Here is a 22,037-nt window from a genome sequence, read left to right on the forward strand (position 1 = left end):
TAATGTCCTTCTTATTTGTATACGTTCTGATGATTTTTCTCCACCTGGAGTTCTTGAATGTATGTTTCTTTCTCTTGACAGATTTTTATTTTTAATGTCTTTCTCCGTCTCATTTACTCCTGTCTTTGTCGTAGGAGCGGAAGATAATTGAAGACACGGTGGTTCCATTCACTATCTCCTCGAGTTCTGCGGACCAGCTGTCTACGTCCTCGTCTGTAACTGAAGGCAGCGGGACAAGGGTGAGGTCACTGATGAAAACCGGTTTGTGACATGAATAACCTAATCCAGGTTTCCCCATCACATTTAGTAACTTCGAACCAGGTCGGGCAATTCCTCCAGAGCCTTCGGCTCCTATGCAGCCATTAAACCCAGGTTGCTGGCACCACCATCTAACCAATTGTCCCTCCCCCATGTACCCCTTCCCCATGGCCCCCTCCGCACCATGCCATGCATTGCTCTGCATTTTTGTAGCAGCAGCAGACACACCCACAGTGAATTCCCACTAGGTGCCACAAAACTAGCTGCTTACCTCCAATAGTCCATAGCAACTTGACATGAGAATGGAGAAAGCCTGTAAAGGCTGGTTGGCCCCCCAAGTAAGGCGGTGGAGGGCCGTATTAGATAGAAACATGCCAAGACGTGCAAAGTAAAATAACGCATTGATACCAGAGTCCAATTGTCTGGAAGTAAGCAGTCCCGTGACTTCATTTTGTTCCCTTTGTGATCGTGTTTAGAAAGATCTCAATTGCACATTTGTTCTAAGTATTTGGAAATCATTGAACTCTGTTGGGTTAGAAGATTATCCTTTGAATTGTGGGCAGAAGGACTGATAAAACAGAATTGGGGCCGAAGTAGACTAGGGTGGTATATGAGAGCCGGCTGTAGGCATGTAAACTAGCCCACAGTGGATCTCATCCACATGAACAGAAAGCACATTAGTCATTTCTTTAAACTGTAGAGCAAAAAGATAAAAACTTTTATTATTCAGAGAAAAGGAAGGGAGTGGAGTTGGGCTTCAGATAGTCCATCGTCAAACACAAAAGTCATCTAGTGTGTTTAAATTATATTCAAAATGACCCCACTTTTTCCATCAGAATACGATGGACTTGGAAAACTGTCAAGACAAAGAAAAAGAGAGAAGACAGAAGTCACCTTTCCAGGAGAATGACAGTGACTCATTGCTCAAAGCTAGAGAAGGTGATCTGCCAGAGGAGCACAGGTGTGTGTCCGTCCCAGGCTGCCAAGGCTGGGCTCCACCATTCACTCCCAGGATGGGGGTGGAGGGAGGTCTCACTGCTTTAAAAGGATCAATCTGACAATGCATTCCACGTTGTTTAACGATGCTGTGTGGGTTCTGAAGTCAGCATCCCTGTGCTCTTGAATATGTGCGGCCTTATTTTTTTTTTTCGGATGTTTTATTTACATTTCCTATGTTGTCCCCTTACCCCATCCCCCACCCACCCAAGAACCCCCAATCCCCTCACCCCTCCTCCTTCTTCTCTGTGGATGCGGCCTTATTTTTTAATAGGTGAGGCCAGGTGTGGCGACAGAAGTGGCAAAAGCATCATAGATTCACCGCTAGCCTCTGGTACATACTGAAAGCTTATCTCAAAAAAAAGTAACCAATTTTAAGAGACAGAGAGATGGGTCAGAGGGTCAAGGCACTTGCTGCTGAAGCCTACAACCTGAGTTCAATCCCCAGATACCACGTAAAGGTAGGAGAGACTCAGCTCTCCACAGAGTCAGCCTCTGCTCCCCACATGCATGTTATGACGTGTGCACACACATCCAACACATGCCTATGCACATAATCAAATTTAAAAGTTTTGATAATAATGTTAAAAATTAAAAAGCTAGACCCTTTCAAAATAAAGAAAATAGCATAAGTCATCAAAGAAGCTTGTTGTTGACCCAAAGCCCAAAGCTTCCAGTCACTTGAAGTAGAGACTGCATCAACCAGAAAAGAAGTTGAAGTAAGGTCCTGGGGTCCCACCTACCATGGTTCCGCTGTGGACCTAAACTTGGCTGCTGGGATGAGTTATAATATGAAGCAATCATTTGTCAGAACATTTGTGGGAAGTCACTTCACGTGTGGACTCTAAGATGTCCCATGGGAGAGCCAAGAATGAATCCAGAAATCCCAGTGTATCTCAGACTGGAGCAGACTCTTGGCTCCAGGTTACCAGTGTTACCTATGCCTAATCTGGAAGGAACCTACAGAAGCCCAGGAAGCTGACAGCAGTCTGCTATCAGCATCCTTAAGAAACATGTTTGTCTCGGCTGTGAGATCCCAGATAGGTATCAGCAAGTATGCATGTACCCATAACACGTTTACAGCATCCCAGAGGGACCCCGAGATGAGAAAGGTTATCTAGGTGTCCTAAACTGGTCAAGGTGAGGGATTGGCTGGAAGCAGAGTTCTGGTGAGGGTTTTCGTGGAGGGAGCTGCTAGCATCAGATACTGAGCACCAAGTCTGACAGAACACAGTCTCCAGAAGAACGTTTGTTTCCAAGTAACACAGCCTCAGAATCTGGGAAGTGAGAACTGTTGGTCAGGAAGATTCGGAGGACCCTAAAGGCACTTCGTGTGCATTTTTTGCTAGTTCTCCAGACTGGCTTTGCCTGTGAATTTGCTGTTTGGTTTCTTCAGACTGGTCTCATTGTCACCAGAAACTTTTCCTTTCGTCTCCTTAAATTGTTCCTTTCTTAGCACACAGAAACCACCAAAAGGCTTGGAGATCCCAAGTGGCCCCAGTTATTTGCTTATTATCTATTTATTTGGAGATGGTCTATTGCAGTACAGTCCCAGGCTGGCCTTGAACTCACTGTATAGCCCCATCTGGTCCTGTGACCCTTCTGCCTCTGCCTGAGGTGCTGGGATTACAGATGTGCTTCACTGTGTCTGGCTTTCACGTGAGATCTATAGGAATTGCTCCCTTGTGAAAATCTGGGAGCTTCAGATGAGCTCCCAGAGGTGATTAGCTTGAAAGGTGGGCAGGGAGGACCTCAGGACTTCAGAAATAATTGTTTCCTGAATGTGTTAAGTTGATGGGAACTAAAAATGCATAGTGTTTTGTAATGGTTTTTAGATATAGTTTAAAATAAACAGAATAAGCAGACAGTCTATTTCTTTTTCTTAGATTATAATTGCTAGCTCCGTGTCCTCAGGTATAAAAACAATAAATTTAATCTAGTTGGTTTTACCTCTGCTCTGAAGTTTTGGGGGTTTTGTTTTGTTTTGTTTTGTTTCTAGCAGCCTAATTCAAAGTCCCTCGGCTAACTCTGAAAACTCCGTGCCAAAAGGAATCCATCAAGACCAGCAGCCAGAGGCAGAGGCTGGGGCCCCACACTGTGGTACAAACCCACAGCTAGCTCAGGGTAAGAATGAAGAGATAAATTCCAATATTTAAGTTACTCTCAACTCTTCACATTGTCTAGAACTGACCTCTGGTGGCTGCAAGTTTCTCCTGAAGGGCCCTTACCTTTAGCTTCTGTTAAATACGTAACACATAAACTCCCACTGTGAGACCAGATTCTGTACTCTGTCGTTGAGGTCTGAGTGAGACCAGAACAGGTATTAGCATTTTAAAAAATAAAAACTATGGCTGGTGAGGTGACTCAGTGCTTAAAGAGCCTGAGGGTCTGAGTTCAAAGACTCAGGTAGTGGAAAGTGAGAAGCAATTCCGAAAAGTTGGCCTACACACACACACACACACACACACACACACACACACACACACATGTGTATGCCTCTGTGGCATGTGCTCCTTCCTCACAAAATAAATCAAAGTAATTTTTTAAATGTAAACGAAGGGGCTGGAGAGATGGTTCAGTGGTTAAGAGCAGTAGCTACTCTTTCAGAAGACCCAGGTTCAATTAATTCCCAGGACTTCTATGGCAGCTCACAACTGTCTATAACTCCAGATCCAGGGAGTTATGATGCCTTCTTATGGCCTCCATGGGTACTGCATGCACGAGGGTCACAGACATTCATGAAGGCAGAACACCCATATGTACAAAATAACAATTTTCTTAAATCAAAAGGAGACTTTTTTAAAGGATAAGATTTTTTTAAAAAAAAAAAACATCATAAACAGTGCATTCTTCAAGTTTCCCAGTTCCACCACTGAACATAATCCTCCCTCCACCCCAAAAACTCCTCTTGAGGAGTAAACTGTGCCAAGCCAGACTGAGATATGTGTGCAACACAGCTCACACAGAATTACTGTAAGGACCAGTGGGCGTCAGCTCTTTAAAAAAGGGTGTCTTACTGGGCATCAAGATGACTTCACCGAACATGCTTATATTCCTTCCTTGGTCTCAGATCCACCTTGGAATCAACAGATATCAAACACACCAACACCCATGTCGGAAGATGTGAAGCCCAGAACCCTGGCCCTAGAGAAAAGCGTCAATCATCAGATAGAGTCTCCGGGGGAAAGGCGGAAGTGAGTAGACAGATAAAATGAACATGGGGTTGGTTTTTGTTTTGTTTTGTTTGTTTTTTGTTTTGTTTTGTTTTTGTATTGACTTAGGCGGGGAGAGGTGTGTGATGGCAAGATGGCAGCTGCATCTTTGTGCCTTGCCTGCATTGAACCATTTTGAAGCACTGTGGTATAATAGGTCCTTAAAGTGTTTAAACCTGCTTCTCTCAGGTAGCAACAATCTTATAGGGTTGATAATCTCGGTTTACGATGATGAAGAGTTCAGGGAGGTTAGAATTTGGCTGGTTAAATATGAGAGGAATCTATGCACAGCTTCATGAGAAGACCATAGTGAAGGCATGCAATCACACTTCCAAAATCCTGGCATGTGTTATTACTTGACCCTCATCCCGCTTAGATCCAGATTGTGGTTCAGATTTTGTCTCTGCCTTTTACTCAGAACCTTAAGCAAGTGTCTTCATTTTTTTCCTGCCTTAGTTGTCCCATTATTGAGTGGGAATGAGCCTGGTACCTTCCTCACAGATTTCCCTGCCTGGCAGATAACCAGCACTGCAGTGTGGGTCCTAGGATGCCCTGTTAGCTTTTCTTCCTTCTCAGCACCATGCTGAACGGATGCTGCCTTTGTCTGGATGGCTCCCATTTTCACGGCTGGGTATCTGTGATTCCAGAATTGGCAGGAGCTCAGATCAACTAACTGTGATTTCCTGTGTTGGATAGTGCAGTGGTTTTCAGCTTTTTTTCTTTCTTTCAAGCCATGGTGCTTACATTTTGGAAATGGGATTCCTGGAGAAGACAAGTACCATCTGAGGAGGGAGGCCGGTTGGGTAGGCGCTCCGGGGATCTCACGGCTGGTCAAGCAGCCAGGAGACAAGAAAGACTTTGTCTGCCTCTGTGTTATAGTTTTTCTTCTCTTGCTCTTTTCTCTGTCCTAACTATTTCTTCACCCATGAAGTAAACTTTTCAAAGCCGACAGCTTGATCCCACATAGGGCTCCTGAACTGCCTATGCCCGCATGACATACTGGCAACATCCAATTATGGCCCTTCTGGTTTCTCACGGCCTAATGAGAGTTAAACAATCTCAAAGCCATTCATTCACTGCAGGCCTCTAAGACAGGGACTGTGGCACTTAAAATCACTTCCTCTAAGATGGGCCCTGTTTGCTCAAGTAGCCACGTGAATCTGTGTGATATTTTTTTATTTGAGAGATCTTTACCATAAAGTGATTTTTTATTTTTTTTTAAATCTCCCCTGAACTTCTAGGCTGCCCTTAAGAGTTTCCCCTGGATCTTTAGTCATCTTTCTGTCCCACTAACCACGTAGTTTTCATGTCAAACTCAGCGTGCAGAAGTAGCTCTGTCAGTGGCATAAATAACAGCCCAGCAATTTTTAGTGAAGGAGAATCCACCAGAATTCTCCTTCCTAAGCAGCAGTGCCAGTGTGATTTTCATTTACACACATTCCTTCTAGACATAATTACTAATTTTGTCCCAAAGCAAAAAATAAACAACAACCAAGCATGGTAACACATGCTCATAACCCCCACACTTGAGAGGCTGAGCCAGGAGGAACACTAAGTTTGAGACCAACCTGGGCGCCATAGTGAGACCTTATCTCAAAACAAATAAGCAAAGATGTCAGTAGGAGAATCCTTTGTGCTCTTTTTTGTTTTTGTTTTAAGCTAAAAAAAATGTCTTTTACTGTGGCTTCTGTTAACTTTCTGTAACTGTGGGCTCCTTTACCATGTTACAGGAAAAGCCCTCGAGAGAACTTCCGGGCTGGGCCCCTGTCCCCCTGCTCTCCTACCCCTCCAGGCCAGTCTCCAAACAGGTACAAGAGGTCAGCAAGCCTTTCCGAGGCTGTTTTGTGGTCCTGCACTTAATGGGCATAATTTCGGCCATATTAGTGCTTGCCGAGTGATGCTTGCCTTCCCCCCACACACACAGAGGGGAGGAGTTAAGAGAACATCTCCATCTTCCTGCAGATTCATCAGCATAGGGTAGAAAAAGTCAGATGTGTGGTGCTGGCCGTGGTGATTAGGTTTTAATGACATTGTGTGGAACCTCTAATCTGATAATAAAGTCCACCAGACAGTTGCCAGGCTCCTGCAACAGTGCCTCTGCCTCTACGACTCTCAACCCTTAGAGGGCAATGGGCTGCTGACTCCTCCAGAGAACCAGGGAGAGGCTGGGAAACAAAAACTCCATTCTCCCCTTCGAGCCCTCCCCTAGATCACTAACCTTGGCCCTGGACATTAGTTGGTCCCCTTGATACCTTTAAAAGCTGCCTAGGTGTCCATCTGTCACAGGCACAAATGACTGAGGACTTGGTGGTTTTCACAGATTTCTTTTCATGACTATATAGACTGAAATCATCTACAGGGTTTGGTGAAGACAGCTCTTCCTCCTCTGGATGTCTGCCTTTCTGTTTCCTCTGTCTGTGTTGTTCCACTGTGCCTTTCAGATGGCAATGCATACTTGTAAATCTCTCCTAGAGCCTTGCAGCAGTGGGCAGGAGCTGATCTGGTAGCAGTAGCGGCCACAGAAGACATCCCTGTGCTGGCAAGGGGACAGTAGTCAGGGCTGGAGGTGAAGGAAGGAGATGGGTTCAGTCCTAGGAGTTTGCAATATAGACAGAAAAGAAGTGCCTATCCTGACAGACTCCGTGTCTGTTCTGGAGGACACAGTAGAGATGGGCTGGCCAGCCCTCTCCTTCTGTAGGTAGAAGGGAGACCTAAGCAGAGCACGCAACAGTATTCCGTGAACTCAGAGCTGAGCGGGAACCCTGTCTCCCAGGCCTCCACAAGGCATCCTCCTCTCCTATATCACAATGGACTCTTTGTAAAAAAAGGAAACACCTTAGCAGGCCAATGCACCTTTAATGGAAACTGCTTGTACTGGCTGGTTTTGTGTCAATTTGACCCAAGCTAGAGTCATCAGAGAGAAAAGAGCCTCAGTTGAGGAGATGCTTCCATGAGATCCAGCTGTAGGGTATTTTTTTTAATTAGTGATTAATGAGGAAGGGCCCAGCCCACTGAGGGTGGTATCATCCTGGGCTGGTAGTTCTGGGTTCTGTAAGAAAGCAGGCTGAGTAAGCCCCGAGGTGCCGGCCAGTAAGCAGCACCCTTCCATGGCCTCTGCATCTGCTCCTGCCTCCAGAACCTGCCCTGGATTTCTCCAATGATGGACTATGATCTGGAAGTGTAATCAAATAAACCCCACTTTGCTCTTGGGACATGGTGTGTCATCACAGCAATAGAAACCCTAACTAAGGCATTGCCGAAGCCACATGGAACCTTGGTAAAGCTAAATCTTCATGTAGTTAGCACTTCTGTAAACACAAGACACGTATCTCGAGTCATCCCAGCATGCCCCAGACAGCCAATTCGGCACCACGTGGAAGTCTGTCCCCTTCAGCTTCCTGGCAGTGTATGGCTCTGTTTAATTCTGTATCCATTGTCAGTTTGGTCATCCTCATTTTATTAATGGTTTATTCAAATCCACGTTGCCATTTTTGCATGAGGTTGCCTGCCGTGCGAGCCAAGGCCCTCACTGTGCTTACCTTTCCCCCTCCCGCCCCCCCAGGTCTATAAGCGGGAAGAAGCTGTGCTCCTCCTGTGGACTCGCTTTGGGTAAAGGCGCGGCGATGATCATCGAGACCCTGAATCTGTACTTTCACATTCAGTGTTTCAGGGTATGTACACAGCACTCTCCTCTCTAAGCTGATGTCAGGGTTTGGGCCTTGTCCTGCACTGAGAAATCCCTCCTGTAACCTTACAACCTCTCCCCTCGCATAGCAGACAGATGTGTAAGTCAAGTCCAGCTTGAAGGATACAGCACTCCAACCCTGAATCCCTCTGGGAAGAAAAATCCTTCTAGAAGAAGAAAAACAGATCTGTGTAATTTGTCTTTCCAAATACTTTCTGTTGCTAAAAAGTAGACATTGTAACAAGAAGTTGCAACTGGATGCTGGAAGACAGTGGGGCTTCTGAGTCCTGTGGGCCTAAAGGATTTATTTAAAGCATCTTTGTTGTTCTTGCAGTCTTACGATTTTTGTGATGGGGTTTTAGACTTTGCCCTAATAGAATATTTCCTGCCCAGTCAGTGGCCGTGGCTAGCTGTAAGATTTCAATTCTCACAGAGAGCCTGTCTGAAACCTTGGGATGACCGCTCCCTCTGAGAAGCCGAGGGTTCATCTGCCCTGTATTAAGTTTGTTGATTTGCCCCTATTGTTCCTTGGGGTGTTTTGTTTGAAACAAGGTTTCACCATGTAGCCCAGGCTGGCCTCAATCCCCTTAAAGTCCTTCTGCCTTAGTCTCCTAGTGATCCTTAGTGCTGAGATCACTAGCTTGCACCACCATGCTCGGTCAGTCAGTTGGCTTTGCTGAAGACTCTCAGGTAGCCTTCCTGAGTCCCCATTGCTTATTATGCTGTGGTATCAGCCTCTGTAATAAATGCCAAACTCCATAAGAGTGAGGACTCTATCTTCCTCAGTTGCTACTATTTTCCTTTGTATCCGATGACGTAGACATCAATTAGCATTGTAGATGGACCAGTGCAGTGCAAATGAGGAGGCCTAGCTTCTAATGCCAGCTCTCCTGTTATACGGGCTGTTCAGCTTGGTTTGCTGTCAGGTGAGCATTCAATTTGGGGCTCACAATTCAATTTGGGGTAGTAGAGTCTGTGACCATCATGGCAGGAAGCAGACAGGCATGGGGATGGAGCATTAGTTGAGTACTTTACATCCTGGACCACAGGCAGAGCAAGACTCTGACCTGCCATGAGCTTTTGAAACCTCAAAGCCCACTTCCACCGACACACCTCCAACAAGGCCACACCTCCTAATCCTTCCCAGACAGTTTCACAACTGGAGACTAAACGTGCAAACAAATGAGTCTAAAGGGCCATCCTCACTCAGACCGCCACAAGCAGTCCCTGGCACACTGCACACATACAATACCATTCGTCTCATAACTTCTGTGCCTTCCCTCCCTAGTGCGGCATTTGTAAAGGACAGCTCGGAGACGCCGTGAGCGGGACAGACGTTAGGATTCGCAACGGTCTCCTAAACTGTACCGACTGCTACATGCGATCCAGAAGTGAGTACAGAGAGATTTGGTGCATGAAGTCAGGCATTTTCTCCCTCCAGTTGACATCCCTGCCCCTGGAAAAAGCCAGCCCCATTCATGGGATGGTTGTCAAAGAAATAAAAAGCCAATAACCAACCAGTTGCTTCTCACAGGAAGTTCCAGCTCCCGTGGGAAAATGATTCTTATGCAGGAGTGCATAAGCTCATTGTTGGTTAAAAAAAAAAACTATAGGCCAGGTTTGAGACGGACTCTGCCAGAGCTCACTCACCTTGTGGGGTCAGAAGAAGGGTTAGGGTCTGCAGCACTGTCCCTCAGTGAAGCCTGCCTGCAAAGGGCCAGCACCCGTTGGAGGTGGTGGAATGTGGACAGTGGCTGCCCAGGGTTTGATGAGTGTGTGCTCACTCTACAAGAGTGGTGCCCTTCAGGAGTTTCATTGCAGGATATGGTTTTGTTCTAAAAGAACTTGAAAATTCATTGAGGGACAATGTAATGGCCCCTGCTTCTCTGCCCCTGCCAGCAACTTCCATGCCTTAGCATACAATAAAATCTGTTTCTTTGTTTTCATTTACATCCCAAATGCTGCCCCCTTCCAGTCCCCCTCATAGAGTTCCTACCCCTCCCCTTTTCCTCCCCCTCCCTCTCTCCTTCACCTCTGAGAGGGTAGGAGCCCTCCTGGGTATCCCCACACCCTAACACATCGAGTCTCTGCCAGATTAGGTACATCCTCTCCCACTGAGGCAAGACAAGGCAGCCTTGTTGAGGTACAGAAACCACAGGCTACAGCTTTAGGGAGAGCCTCCACTCAGTTGTTGGGGGACCCACATGGAGACTCAACTGCGTGTCTGGTACCTATGTGCGGCAAGTCGTGGAGGCCTCAGTGTATGTTCTTTGGTTGGTGGCTCAGTCTCTGAGAGCTCCCAGGGGTCCAGGCTAGTTGACTCTATTTGTCTTCCTATGGGGTTCCCATCCCTAAAGGGCCTTCAGTCACCCCCTTCCAATCCCTTCAGGGCCTTCAGTCCTTCCCCTAACTCTTCCGTAAGAGTCCCTGACCTCCATCCACAGTTTGGCTGTGGTTATCTGCATCTGTTTTAGTCTACTGTTGGGTAGAACCTCTTAGAGGGCAGCCATGCTAGACTCCTGTCTGCAAGCATAACAGAATATCATAAATGTCAGGGATTGGTGCTTGCCCACGGGATGGATTTTAAGTTGAGTCAGTTATTGGCTGGCCGTTCCTTCAGACTCTGATCCTTCTTTGACCCTGACTTTCTTTAAGGCAGGACAAATTTTGGGTCAAAAATTTTGTAGGTAGGTTGCTGTCCTTATCCCTCTGCTGGAGGTCCTGCCTGGCCACAGGAGGTGACCTCTTCAGGTTCTATGTCCCCACTTCTAGGATCTCAGCTAAGGTCACCCGCGTTGATTCCTGAGAGCCTCCCCCAGTAATAATGAGATTTTAAGAACTGACTGGCTGTGGAGACTTTGTGCCCACCACTCCCCTCAGGAAGGTGAATGCTTTATTTAGAGCCACGAGAGGGCGCTGCTGTCCTACTGTTCAGACAGCTTGAAACTGGCTGGTGGCAAACTGCTAATAAGTAGACTATGTTTACAGTGAAGAAACTCTAACAGCTGGAGACCTCTTAACGAAAATTCACCAGTTATATTGATGGAATGGGTCTGAAATTCAAAAATATTATTTGTCAAAATAAGTGAAGAGTTGTATCACTGGCTTCTAGATTGGAGAATAAGAATAAAATAAATTAATTTGTTTCCATTTGTAGCTACAGATTCAGTGCATTAGAGAATCCTGACGAATATGTGCCTGTTAATAAAATGAGAGGAAACAAAAGTCAAATGCAGGTTGTCTGGGTCTATGACAAACCTTTGAAGTCATGAAGTTGCAGTTGGAGCTATTGTCAATGGATCAATAATGTCACAGATTACACGTGGCATTAATTGTTAAACCTTGTATTCTATATGAAGTGTCTAAATAGTATTTTATACACCTCAAAAATGTACATGTCTAAATACACATGTAATGTATAATAATTGTATTTTTTGAACTGGGCTTTTGTGCATTTTGGGTTTGTGTGTGTGTGTTTTAGGAAGAGAGGATAAGAACCTTTTTCCCAGGTTCCAAAGCAATTTTCCCCCTGTCATTTTTATGAGTCACCCTTTCTTCTCAATCCCATCCAGCAGCTGAAAGGGAATCACAGTCCCAGGAGGGCACTGTTAGAACAAGGGAAGGGACTATCAAGGCAGCGGCCAGAACCACTGTGGATCTATGGATCTGCCAGGGTCCCTGGAGCATGCTCAGAAGACACCAGCAAGCCTCAACACCCCTATAGGGCACAGTGGCCTGTGTCTATCCAGACTTTTCAGAAGTTAGTGGTTTCTTTTGGGAGTTAGGTTTCTGGCTAGGAACCTCCATTACACATGCAAATGTAAAGGGGCAGCAACTGTCTTTAATTCCAACTAAAGACAAGAGCTAGAGAGTTCCAGGAACAACTGGTCCTATAGTAAGTAAGCTATTTGAAGGTAGACTATACACATACTTTGCTTTGTTTATGATAGATTTTTTTCTTTTATTAGCACATATTCCTTATGCCATTTTCATACATGTACATGCCTTACCTTCACCATTTTTAAACACATGCACATGCATGCACATGCATGCACACTCGTGCACACACACACATACACACACACACACACACACATGAGACCCACCACCTTTTCTCAAAATATAATATTTTACTTGTGTTTTTCAAAGTGTTAAGAAATATCAAGAAGAAAGCAAAGGAGCCCCATTGTTCTCTGCTCACTGTCTCCACAGCTAAACCTGTATAACATTCAAAAGAACAGCCAAGTAAATAAATAATAGAATTCTGTAAGGTTAGAGATTTTGAACTGTTCAGAAGCATACTAAGCTGGGACCAAAATCTCCCTGAGGTGATCCCTTTCCTGAGATTTCTTCAGAGAGGGCTGGAATGGATGTTTGTGTATTGCGCGTACACTTGTACATGAGTTGCATCTAGCTGTGTATGTGTTGGGATTCGCTTCGCAGGGTGACTGAGCTCCGTATGGAGTTTTCAGTGTAGCCGTGTTCAACTTAGTATCTTGTGAGCATTGCCTTGTTCTTTCTCCTGAGTGGACACTCTGCTTCTTTCCGGTTTCTGGACAGTATTTGTCAGATACTTCTGTGAACATCCTTGCTTGTATCTGGATAAACAGGTGAAATCATCTCTGGCAGGTAGCTACCGAGCAAGAGCAACACTGTATTAACAGGTCTGAGCCTTGCCAGCCTCCTCCTTCTCTGCTGATGCCAACTGTGCAGATCTTCATCTGTTAACATTTTACCCCTGGGCTGTGGATGAAGCTCTGGGCAGAGTGCTTCATTAGTGTGCATGAGAACCAGGGGAGGGCCAGGGGAGAGCCATGGGAGAGCAGGGCTCCATGCTGAACACTGAAAAACAAACACCCATTCTGCCAGGTAGGGAGAAACTCATATTGCCTAAATATGTACCGGGGTGGGCGTGGTGCGGAGTAAACATGTGTGCACATGTGCACATGTATGTGTGCGTGGGGGCAAGAGGTCAACAGCAGATGTCTCCCATGGTCATTCTTCACTGTATTTTTTTGAGACGGGGTCTGTCACTGAACCTCAAGTTCATTGCTTCAGGTGGCCTGGCTGGCCGGCCCACTCCACAGATCCCCCGCCCCACCCCCTGTCCCCACCCACTCCTCAGTGTTGGAGTTACATACTCTACTGTGTCTGGCTTCTGTGTGGGTACCAGGGATCCAAATCCAGGTCTTCGCACTTCCAAACTTTGACAATCAAGGCTTCCCCTTAGCCCCAAGTTGTGTGAACCTCTTTCCATATGGTTTTTTCCTCCATTCTGTTTATTTTTCTGTGATATGGAACTTTGCCCAGTGCCCTCCTGTTGGAACCTGATCCACTGAGGACTTTACAAGTGAAAGACATTTTTCTAGTGTCGTCTTCACCACGTGCTGTGGTTGTTAGTGTTCTTTCTTTCACTTTGTGTTTGTTTTTACAGAAGAGACTTTTGCTTCACTTAAAAAATATATATAATTCTTTGCCTTTTAATATTGTAGGCCTTATATCCCACTCAGGGAAAAAGCAGCACTTTCCATCCCAAACGTACAGACAAGACCAAAGTGGCTTTCAGTTTGTAAACTCAGGAATATATTTGGAGATAAAAATTAGGCAGCCGTCAGGTGAGTTAGCCAGTGATATGAATATCATTAATGATCATTTTTTTCTGACTAATATGAAATGCTAGCTTTCTTGTGAGTCCCCGTGTATATTTGAATCTGCTTCTGGATGTCTGACATGTACTCATTTTCCATTCCTGAGTGGTTTTAATCATTGTAGCATCATGATAGTTTTTAAGGTTGGCTAGTAATAGCCACACATGTTCTAGTTTCTTTCTTTCTTCTTTTTTTTCAAGTTTTTCTTTCAAAATCCTTTCCTGTTTGTTTTCCTAGACAAATCTTAGTATCATCTTAGGCTGAATTTGATTAACTGAGTACATGAGACAACAAGGGTCTATGAGAATACTTTTCCTTTCTTTCCTTGGTGTCTTAAGAAATAAATGTTCATGGGTGACGTTGTGAGTAGGAGTCATTTAGCTAACGGAATTTAAACATGCTTGACAGGGTGACTGTCCCCAGATGCAGATGGCGTGGGGGAAGATGGCTGAAAGCGATTCTTTTTTTTTTTTTCCTTTTTAAATATTTTGCTTTGAATGGAGAGGAGAGGCGTTAGGTTGATAGGAAGTGTGGTTTACATCAGAGGCAGTCCAGAGAAGCAAAAATCACTTCGTTCCCTGGAATAATAAAACCTGAATATTTAATCCTGCTTTTTCCAAGTAACTAGTCACATTCAAATGAACTTTTTTTTTCCCTGCTGGAAGAAAAAATGGCAAAAGCATATTCAAATGCAAGTCCTAAAAGCCACGCAAAGCGTTTTTAAGTTCATATGTAAATGGAATGGAAGTGCAAAGCAAATTACCCATCGTGAGTCGGGCCATCACAGGCTTAACTAGTGCCATTTGTGCTTGGGCTTTGGATGGCGCCTTCGCACATGGCGCTCTGTTCCATCATGCTCTCTGGTGAGATGCACTTAGCGCTAACTCTTCCCCCCCCGACCCCCACCCCCGGGTCTGCTCCAGTGTGTGCTTCTCGTCATGACTGTAGGGCCTAAAAACAAGGACAAGTTCTGAAATCTTCAAGGAGAACTCAAAACATGACCCTCGTTAGACTGGGTGACCAGATAGAGTACGAGATGCTTGGTGAACTGTTTGAAGTTCGAATTTCACATGGCGGTGAATTGTTGGTGGTGGTTTTATTTTTTGGGCTTTGTTTTTTTATTTGGCATGTGTGTGTGTGTGTGTGTGTGTGTGCGCGTGCGCGCACCCCCCCCCCCATGCAAGTTCTTGGTTGTCATTCTTTAGGTGCTGTCCAGTGTGTATACGCATGTGCTCACCTATCTGTTTGTCTATCTGAGCCTGAAACTCAAGTTGGCTAGGCTGCCAGCCCAGCAGGCCCCAGGAATCCCCACTTTCTCCTTTCCCAGTGCTGAAATTACAAGTGTGTGCCATCAGTACGAACTTGCTCACCTGGGTCCTAAGGATCTCCTTTGCCCCCATTGGAATGGTGGTTGGTGGTGGTGGCAGTGGCTTGGTTTGAGATAGATACTCAAACTCACACTGTAGTGCAGGTTAGCCTTAAAATCACTATGTTAGCCAAGGCTAGACTTGGACTCCCGATTCTCTTGTTTCCGCTTCTGATGTGCTGAGATTACAGGCACTCGCCAGTACACCCCAGCTAAACAAATACAATCTCACATTTGGATTTCAGATATAAAATTGTTTTTTTCGATACGTATGTGTTCCAGATCCTGCATGCTTCAGATTTAGCACAAGTGTGTCCCAAATATCACACATACACACATACACATTTAAAATACATATTTATCTGCATATTTATCTGGAAGTCAAACTAATTAGGTACTCTGTATTTTTATTTGTTCAATCTAGCAGTCAGGTTCTCAGGTCATTTAGATTTCTCCAGTTTCAGTGAATTGATTCTTTGACCTAAGACTTCAAGAGAAAAAAAAATCCTCTTCCTGCTTAAGTGTTGCAAAAGACAAGTTGGAAATCTTGAGGCGGGGGGGGGGGGGGTTCATCTAATTTAGGGGAAATCCAGAGTCCTTACATCAGGCATACAGCATAGGCACAAGCACACTGTGGCTGTGTGGGTCTGAGGGGCTCACACTCTGTGTTCCAACAAAGCCCCAGGTGAGGCCACATTCCATCCCTGGACACGATGCTGAGAGCTCCAGGGTGGGCCAGGACATCCCTCCCTGTGAGGAAGAGACTTCTGCGAGGGTACGGCTAACTCCAGAGATTTTTGAAGCTTATGAAGTGAGACACATTGACTAATCCAAATTTCTGTTTTTGTCACCACAGGTGCCGGCCAGCCTACAACACTGTGATATGGTTGGGGGCTTCCGGGTCTCTAAGCATCTTCTACTAAGAGTGTCCCTTGGCAACTGCTTTATTAAACCCCAAGTCCAGGGGCTTCTTGGCATTCACCTAATTTCTGGAAGACTCTCCTACAAGGTGGTATCCGCTCTTTTGTATTGTAGCACAGTGTTTGTGCTCCTGGTTGGGGGGAGGGGCTGATGGTTTTTTTTTTCTGCATTTGCACAGCATATACAGAAGAATAATGCATTGTGCTGACCCTGATTGGTTAACAAACGGTTTTAGCATGGGCAGAGAGGCTTAGTTGAAAAGGTGTTACTCTGTTGTTTGGGAATTAGCGAAAGGGTGCAATAAACCTGCTGTGTTTTAGTGTTTCTAGAAATTAAACACGTTATGTTTACAGAATTGAGCTGCAGGAAGTGCAAGACATGCCAACATAGGAGCGTAAAGTGAATGCATTTCTAGACACCCCAGCAAGTTCTGACTCTGAACTGTAACTTGGTTTTGTTTTTTTTTTAATGCAAAGACACTAGTCTGATAATATATACTGTACTCCTGAAAACATTTGTGTTACTTATCTTTGGGGGCAGAAGTCCTACCAATAAATTATCACACTGTTAGTAGTAGATTTTGTGTACCCTGGAAGTCATGTCATTAATATAGGCTGGTCTCATCAAAGGAAGAGAATCCTTGCAATGCCGCTAGACTTCTGTCCTGCATCATGGCAGAAGGGTAGAAAGAAACAGGAAGTAGATCAGCCATTGTCTTCAAACTCTTCGTGAAATCTGTGGGGAAGAATAATGTACAAGGACAGTATGTCAATAGTAGCCTTCAGGCTGGGGCTGCTTGTTTTCTCCAAGCATTGGGTTAGGGGTTGTCAGTGAGGGGCTTGGTATGAGGATGTGGGTTTAAGGCATCATTTTAGGAACGTGTTTGCCTGAAAGCTCTCCTTGAGGGCCTGAAGCCCAGGCATCCAAAGAAAAGCATTAAGTCATCCTAACAGAACCCAGATGGTATACCGGGACAAGCCCGCAACCTGATCTGTAAATGGCAGCAATGTGGCAGCCCCTGCCTGCTCCCACGGACCTGTGTGCACCTTCATTCTCCTGAATCACCTTCATTATTCTTGAGAATTTCGCCGAGTTCAGACAGGGATGCCTGCGGAAGCCTGGTTTATTCTGTGCCCTGTGTGACAAGTTTCAGCTGGACATGAGAGGAATGCAGTGGCTAAACCATCATGACTTAGCTTCCAGGCCAGTTTCCTTAAGACTGGGGAATGAAGAACTATTTATTCTGCCTTAAAGGGATGGCAACATGGTGGAGATGACGCCAGGTGAATGGGGACAATGGGTACACTCCTAGTAGGCTAGTGCTGTATAGAGAGAGCAGGTAGGTGTTTTTCTGTTATGTAAGCAATAACTTTTTCTGTGTCTTATGGAATATGGCTAGCAATTATTTATTTCCATGCTAGACGGTTCTTTGCATGTGGGTCCCTTATAGGTGCAGACATCTCGGCCAGTGGAGGTCCATTGGCCACTTTGTCATTTGGACGAGCTGTTACTGGATTGAAATTCACACATCATTTCATTAAAAATTGTGCCTTAGGAAAAAAAATCGCAAAGCTGTTGCACATGGTGATGAACGACAGATTCAGAACACCAGAGAGAGAGGAAGTCACTCCCTGGTTCCTGTGGCTTCTCTCAGAGGTGTTTGCTGCTTTACAAGGGAAAAAAAAATGAATAAAAGATTTTAAAAGACAAATAAAAAAAAGGAAAAATTTAAAAAGAAAAAGTTTTGAAAATGTACAGATCAAGTCCAATATTTTGATGAAGCACCTGCATGTTTTATTAACTATTTTAATAACGTGGATGTTTACACTTTGCATGATACTAACAGAGTACTTTATGAGAAACAATGCACAGAAACATGTACAATACGGTCCTTCATAAGCCACTTTTGTAGAATACTTTTTACATGTGCAAGGCCATCCATTCTGTCAGGAGCACATGAGTATTGCACATTCCTCTGGTTTCACAAAGCTGTCTATACATATTTCTTAGTGAGACTCATTGTGTGTATACCGAAGCAAGACTGGAGGAGTCGAGAGGAATAAAGCCCCATTCCCCAAGTGTAGAACGTGCTTTCCCATAATGAACACTAGTCACCAGCCTGGAATAATCTCCAACATCTTCTAAATTCTAATTGCCAACCGTTTGTATTTCTATTTGATTTATATTTCATTTAGAGCCAGTTACATGGCAACTTCAGCAGACTAGATCGTGTCATTTTCCAATGCAGCATAAAAGACTATGATCTATCTCTCTTCAAATAATCTTTGAGATCCCAGGGAAAAAAAATGCTCTGTTGTGTGGAGCTATAATGTAAATGTGTTTGTTTAAAAAGCAGACGAGGCAAGTGAGTGATTTATTGGTCCTACGGGGACTGTAGCTGATTCCCCCCTCTCAGACTCCAAATGCTTCTTTCCCAAGGTCAGAAATGGGTGACTCTGTTTCTCACTAGCAAACTTTCATGACATTTGTCCCTCTTTCTGTGTAGCCTCATTAACACAATACATATTTCTAGTTACCAGGACATGATGTAAGATTCGGTGAGCTGAAATGATCCACCTTTGGATGTGAGTCCATCCAAAAAGATGTCCCTGTTCTGGGTGGGTGACATTCTGTATTGGTTACACTAACTTTCATTTACAATATTTATTCTAAAATGCCTCTGAGAAATAGTTTAAAAAAATTAAAAAATGAAAAGTTGTCTAAGACGCAACAGCTTTTATAGTAAATGTACATTTATAAATAAAACCCAAATCGACTTGGTATTGCTTGTTGATTTATGGAGGGGTGGGGTAATTCTTCTTGGGGAGCAGAACGTCTCAGGGCTCTTTGCTCGGGGCTACATTGTCAAATGACGGCAGCAACATGCACTCAAGGTCTTCTATTTATGAGAAATCAGAACTACCAGCCGGTTGTAGGGGGCGCTGTGGAGTTGCCTCACAAGGGAAGGTTTTAACTCCTTGAAATTAGATACACACTGACCAAGAGAGATCATTCAGGTGCCTATGGAAGCTTCCAGAAACAACCAAGTAATGATCAGTACTCAGCGCTAGCAGGGATAAAACATCGATAGCCCGTTGAAGTCAGCACTTGCGACCATTTCCCCGTCTGCTTCCTCTATGCTTCCTACTCACTGTCTACGCAGTTGGCCCCACGAAGGGCCTTTTCCTCAGTTACCCCGGGGACTGGACCAGAGAAGAAAGATGCTGTGAGACAGTGATGCCCTGTAGGCACACTCCCTCCCCATTCCCTTTCTAAAGCTCTTGTGTATTTTACCTTGTACTCAGTCCCATGTTTTTATGGGGTGACAACAGCAAGCAAATCCCTTGAAATTTGTTTTGGGTACAATATTCTACTTGCTACTAATGTTTGTATGGGGTTCTGCTTTTTTACAAAGTTTGGTGGGCAGTTAGTTATTGCTACCATGAGAAACAAGTGTTTTTCCTTTTGTAGAAGAATGTTCAGAGTTACCAGAATAACAGTACAATGGTTGGGGCTGGAGAGATGGTTCTACGATTAAGAGCCAGTACTGCTCTTGCAAAGAACCCAAGTTCAGTCCCAGTACCCTTGCCAGGCAGCATCACTCCAGTTCTGGGTGGTCTGTCGCCCTCTGCTGGCCTCTGCAGCTCACATCTGGCTGTTAACTCCAGTTCTGAGTGGTCTGACGCCCTCTGGTGGCATCTGCAAGCACCTGCACCCTTATGCGTGTACCTACTCAGAGACTCACTCGTACTTAAAAATAAAAATAAATTTTTAAGACATACAATTGTCGCAATGAAAGCCCTGCCACTAGAATGCATTTCAGATCCAACAAGCGTTACTCTGAGACACTGAGAATATCTTTATTGAAATGAAAAGCGTTTATCTCTGCCATGTTGAGTTAGTTTTCTTTCGATTTACTTGCTTTAGGTTCTAAGGAATAGATTTTTTTTTTTTAGCCCTAATCCAGACTACAAAGCTTCCCTCCCCCCATTCTTTGATGTTATCCAAAATATTAGTTAAAAGCTAGAATGGCTCAATGAGTTCAAAATTCAATGAAAATGCCAAGCATTGTGCCACAGAACTGGAGCAAATGGAACACAGGTCTGTCTGAAGAAGTCAGCAGCTTTCCAACGGCACCCTGTTGCTCGCCTGTGAAACGTCCAGGTTGTAAGAGTGAGCAATTCTAAACTCCCTCGAGCATAATGCCACCCAAAATTGAGTCAACAAGATGGTTCAGTGGGCAAAAGCACTTGCTGCTGAGACGGATGTCCTGAGTTCAATCCCGGGGACACACATTCTGTGTCCATAAAAATGCACCATGGCGTGCATCCATGTACATGTGCACACGTGCTTATGTGCACAAAGTAAGTAAATGTTTAGAAAAAAAGCCTTTCAATCCAAAATTATGAAGCTCAAGATTATATATGCCATATGTGTGTGTGTGTGTGTGTATAATTGTATATATTACATAGGTGTGTATATGCATGTATATAATTTTGTTCTCTGGAAATTAGTTTACAGCCCATAACTGTTTTCCTCTTTGCTTTGTTGGCTGATACTAATTTGCTGTAATATGAATAATAACTTATTTTGACAAATGTCACACAAATTATCTACGTTTGAGGGTGTTTTGAGCTAAGAGGCTCATGCAGCATCATCTGACAATGTGGAAAGTTCTAACATGGTTGGAAAGTTGACCAGCATGTTTCAGGGATTGCTACTTTCTGAGCACTGCACTTTCGGTCCAGATCAACTGTGCCTTTCCCCTAAAAAGTTTCATACTTGCTCATGAGTGGCTTCAAGAGACTCAGGGAACAAGATTTTTTTTTTCCTACCTTAAATTTGTTTGGCACTATTTTAGCAGCTGGACTGTTTCAAACATTGTTTTATTTATATGATAGCATTTCCAGCATGTTTCAAGAGAGTTCTATGCCTCCCTGTGTTTTATAGGTGGGAACCTGGACTGTAAGATGAGTAGGTGATGTATCTTGGATATTTTACAGAAGTGTGTATTTCACAAGCTCTTCCCCAGTTAAGGATGGTCAGGACAAATCCCTGTTTAACTGTTCCAGATTCCCAGGAGGCTGTCAGATGTGGTTCAGGTGTACACGTGTTCAATATGTCCTCATAGCACTACTGGCATATATATGAGGGAAAAAATACAAAAAGAGAGTGAAGAAAAGAGTGCACACACATTCAGATGTCTCAGGAAAAAATAGGGACTACAATAGTAAGACACCTAATGAGATACATACATTGTATGTGGTACAAGACACCAGCCACATGAGACCCAGAGACACAGAGCCAAGTGCTGTAGTCTCTAGAGACATACAACACAGGCTGAAGTAAATCGAAGGAAGGACACAGAGCTCAGGACCTGCGGCAGGAGGAGGGATGCTCCTAAGGATACTGAGAAGGACTGCCAACTTTGTTGCTTTTTTATTTTTTTTCACATTTACTTGATTACGAGTGCCTTCAGAGACCAGCTAACTCAGGGCATGAAACCCTGTCCCAAAATAAATTAGATAAAATAATGTCACATGCCACATAGTGGTCTTAAAAGGATAATGCATTTTAAATAGGGTACAGTTTATGGGAAAATGTTGGCCATTTATATTAAGGTTGCTGTCTATTACTATATATGTATATGTATGTTAAAAAGATGCAATAATAGAATTACTTCCCCAGTATTTACATTTTTTACATTTTAATTGTATGTGTATAGGTATTTGCCTGGATGTATGTCTGGTAACACATGGTGGTGGTGGGGGGGTGGGGGTGGAAATCAAACCCCAGGTCCTCTGGAAGAGCAGCCGGGACTAATAACCACTGAGCCGTCTCTCCAACTCCTAGTACTTACAGTTTGTCAGTGTGCTACACACACACACACACACACACACACACACACACACCCCAAAACGACAACAACTCAACTTCTGTCCATGTTGTTG

At 44.3% G+C, this 22,037-nt stretch overlaps 1 protein-coding gene across 1 annotated transcript in view; it reads left to right on the plus strand.

Moving 5' to 3' along the window:
• Limch1 (LIM and calponin homology domains 1) overlaps window positions 1–18,867 on the plus strand; it is a 290,723-nt gene extending 271,856 nt beyond the window's left edge. The window contains 8 exon segments of the mRNA XM_028765186.1: window positions 135–239; window positions 1,095–1,219; window positions 3,254–3,378; window positions 4,325–4,448; window positions 6,197–6,274; window positions 8,029–8,137; window positions 9,440–9,542; window positions 16,022–18,867. Of these exon segments, the coding sequence (XP_028621019.1) occupies window positions 135–239; window positions 1,095–1,219; window positions 3,254–3,378; window positions 4,325–4,448; window positions 6,197–6,274; window positions 8,029–8,137; window positions 9,440–9,542; window positions 16,022–16,047 (795 nt within the window). The 3' untranslated portion in view covers window positions 16,048–18,867.
• The last annotated feature ends 3,170 nt before the right edge of the window (window positions 18,868–22,037 follow it).

This window comes from Grammomys surdaster, unplaced genomic scaffold (assembly GCF_004785775.1).
Source record: "Grammomys surdaster isolate TR1022 unplaced genomic scaffold, NIH_TR_1.0 150, whole genome shotgun sequence".
NCBI classification, from domain to species: domain Eukaryota; kingdom Metazoa; phylum Chordata; class Mammalia; order Rodentia; family Muridae; genus Grammomys; species Grammomys surdaster.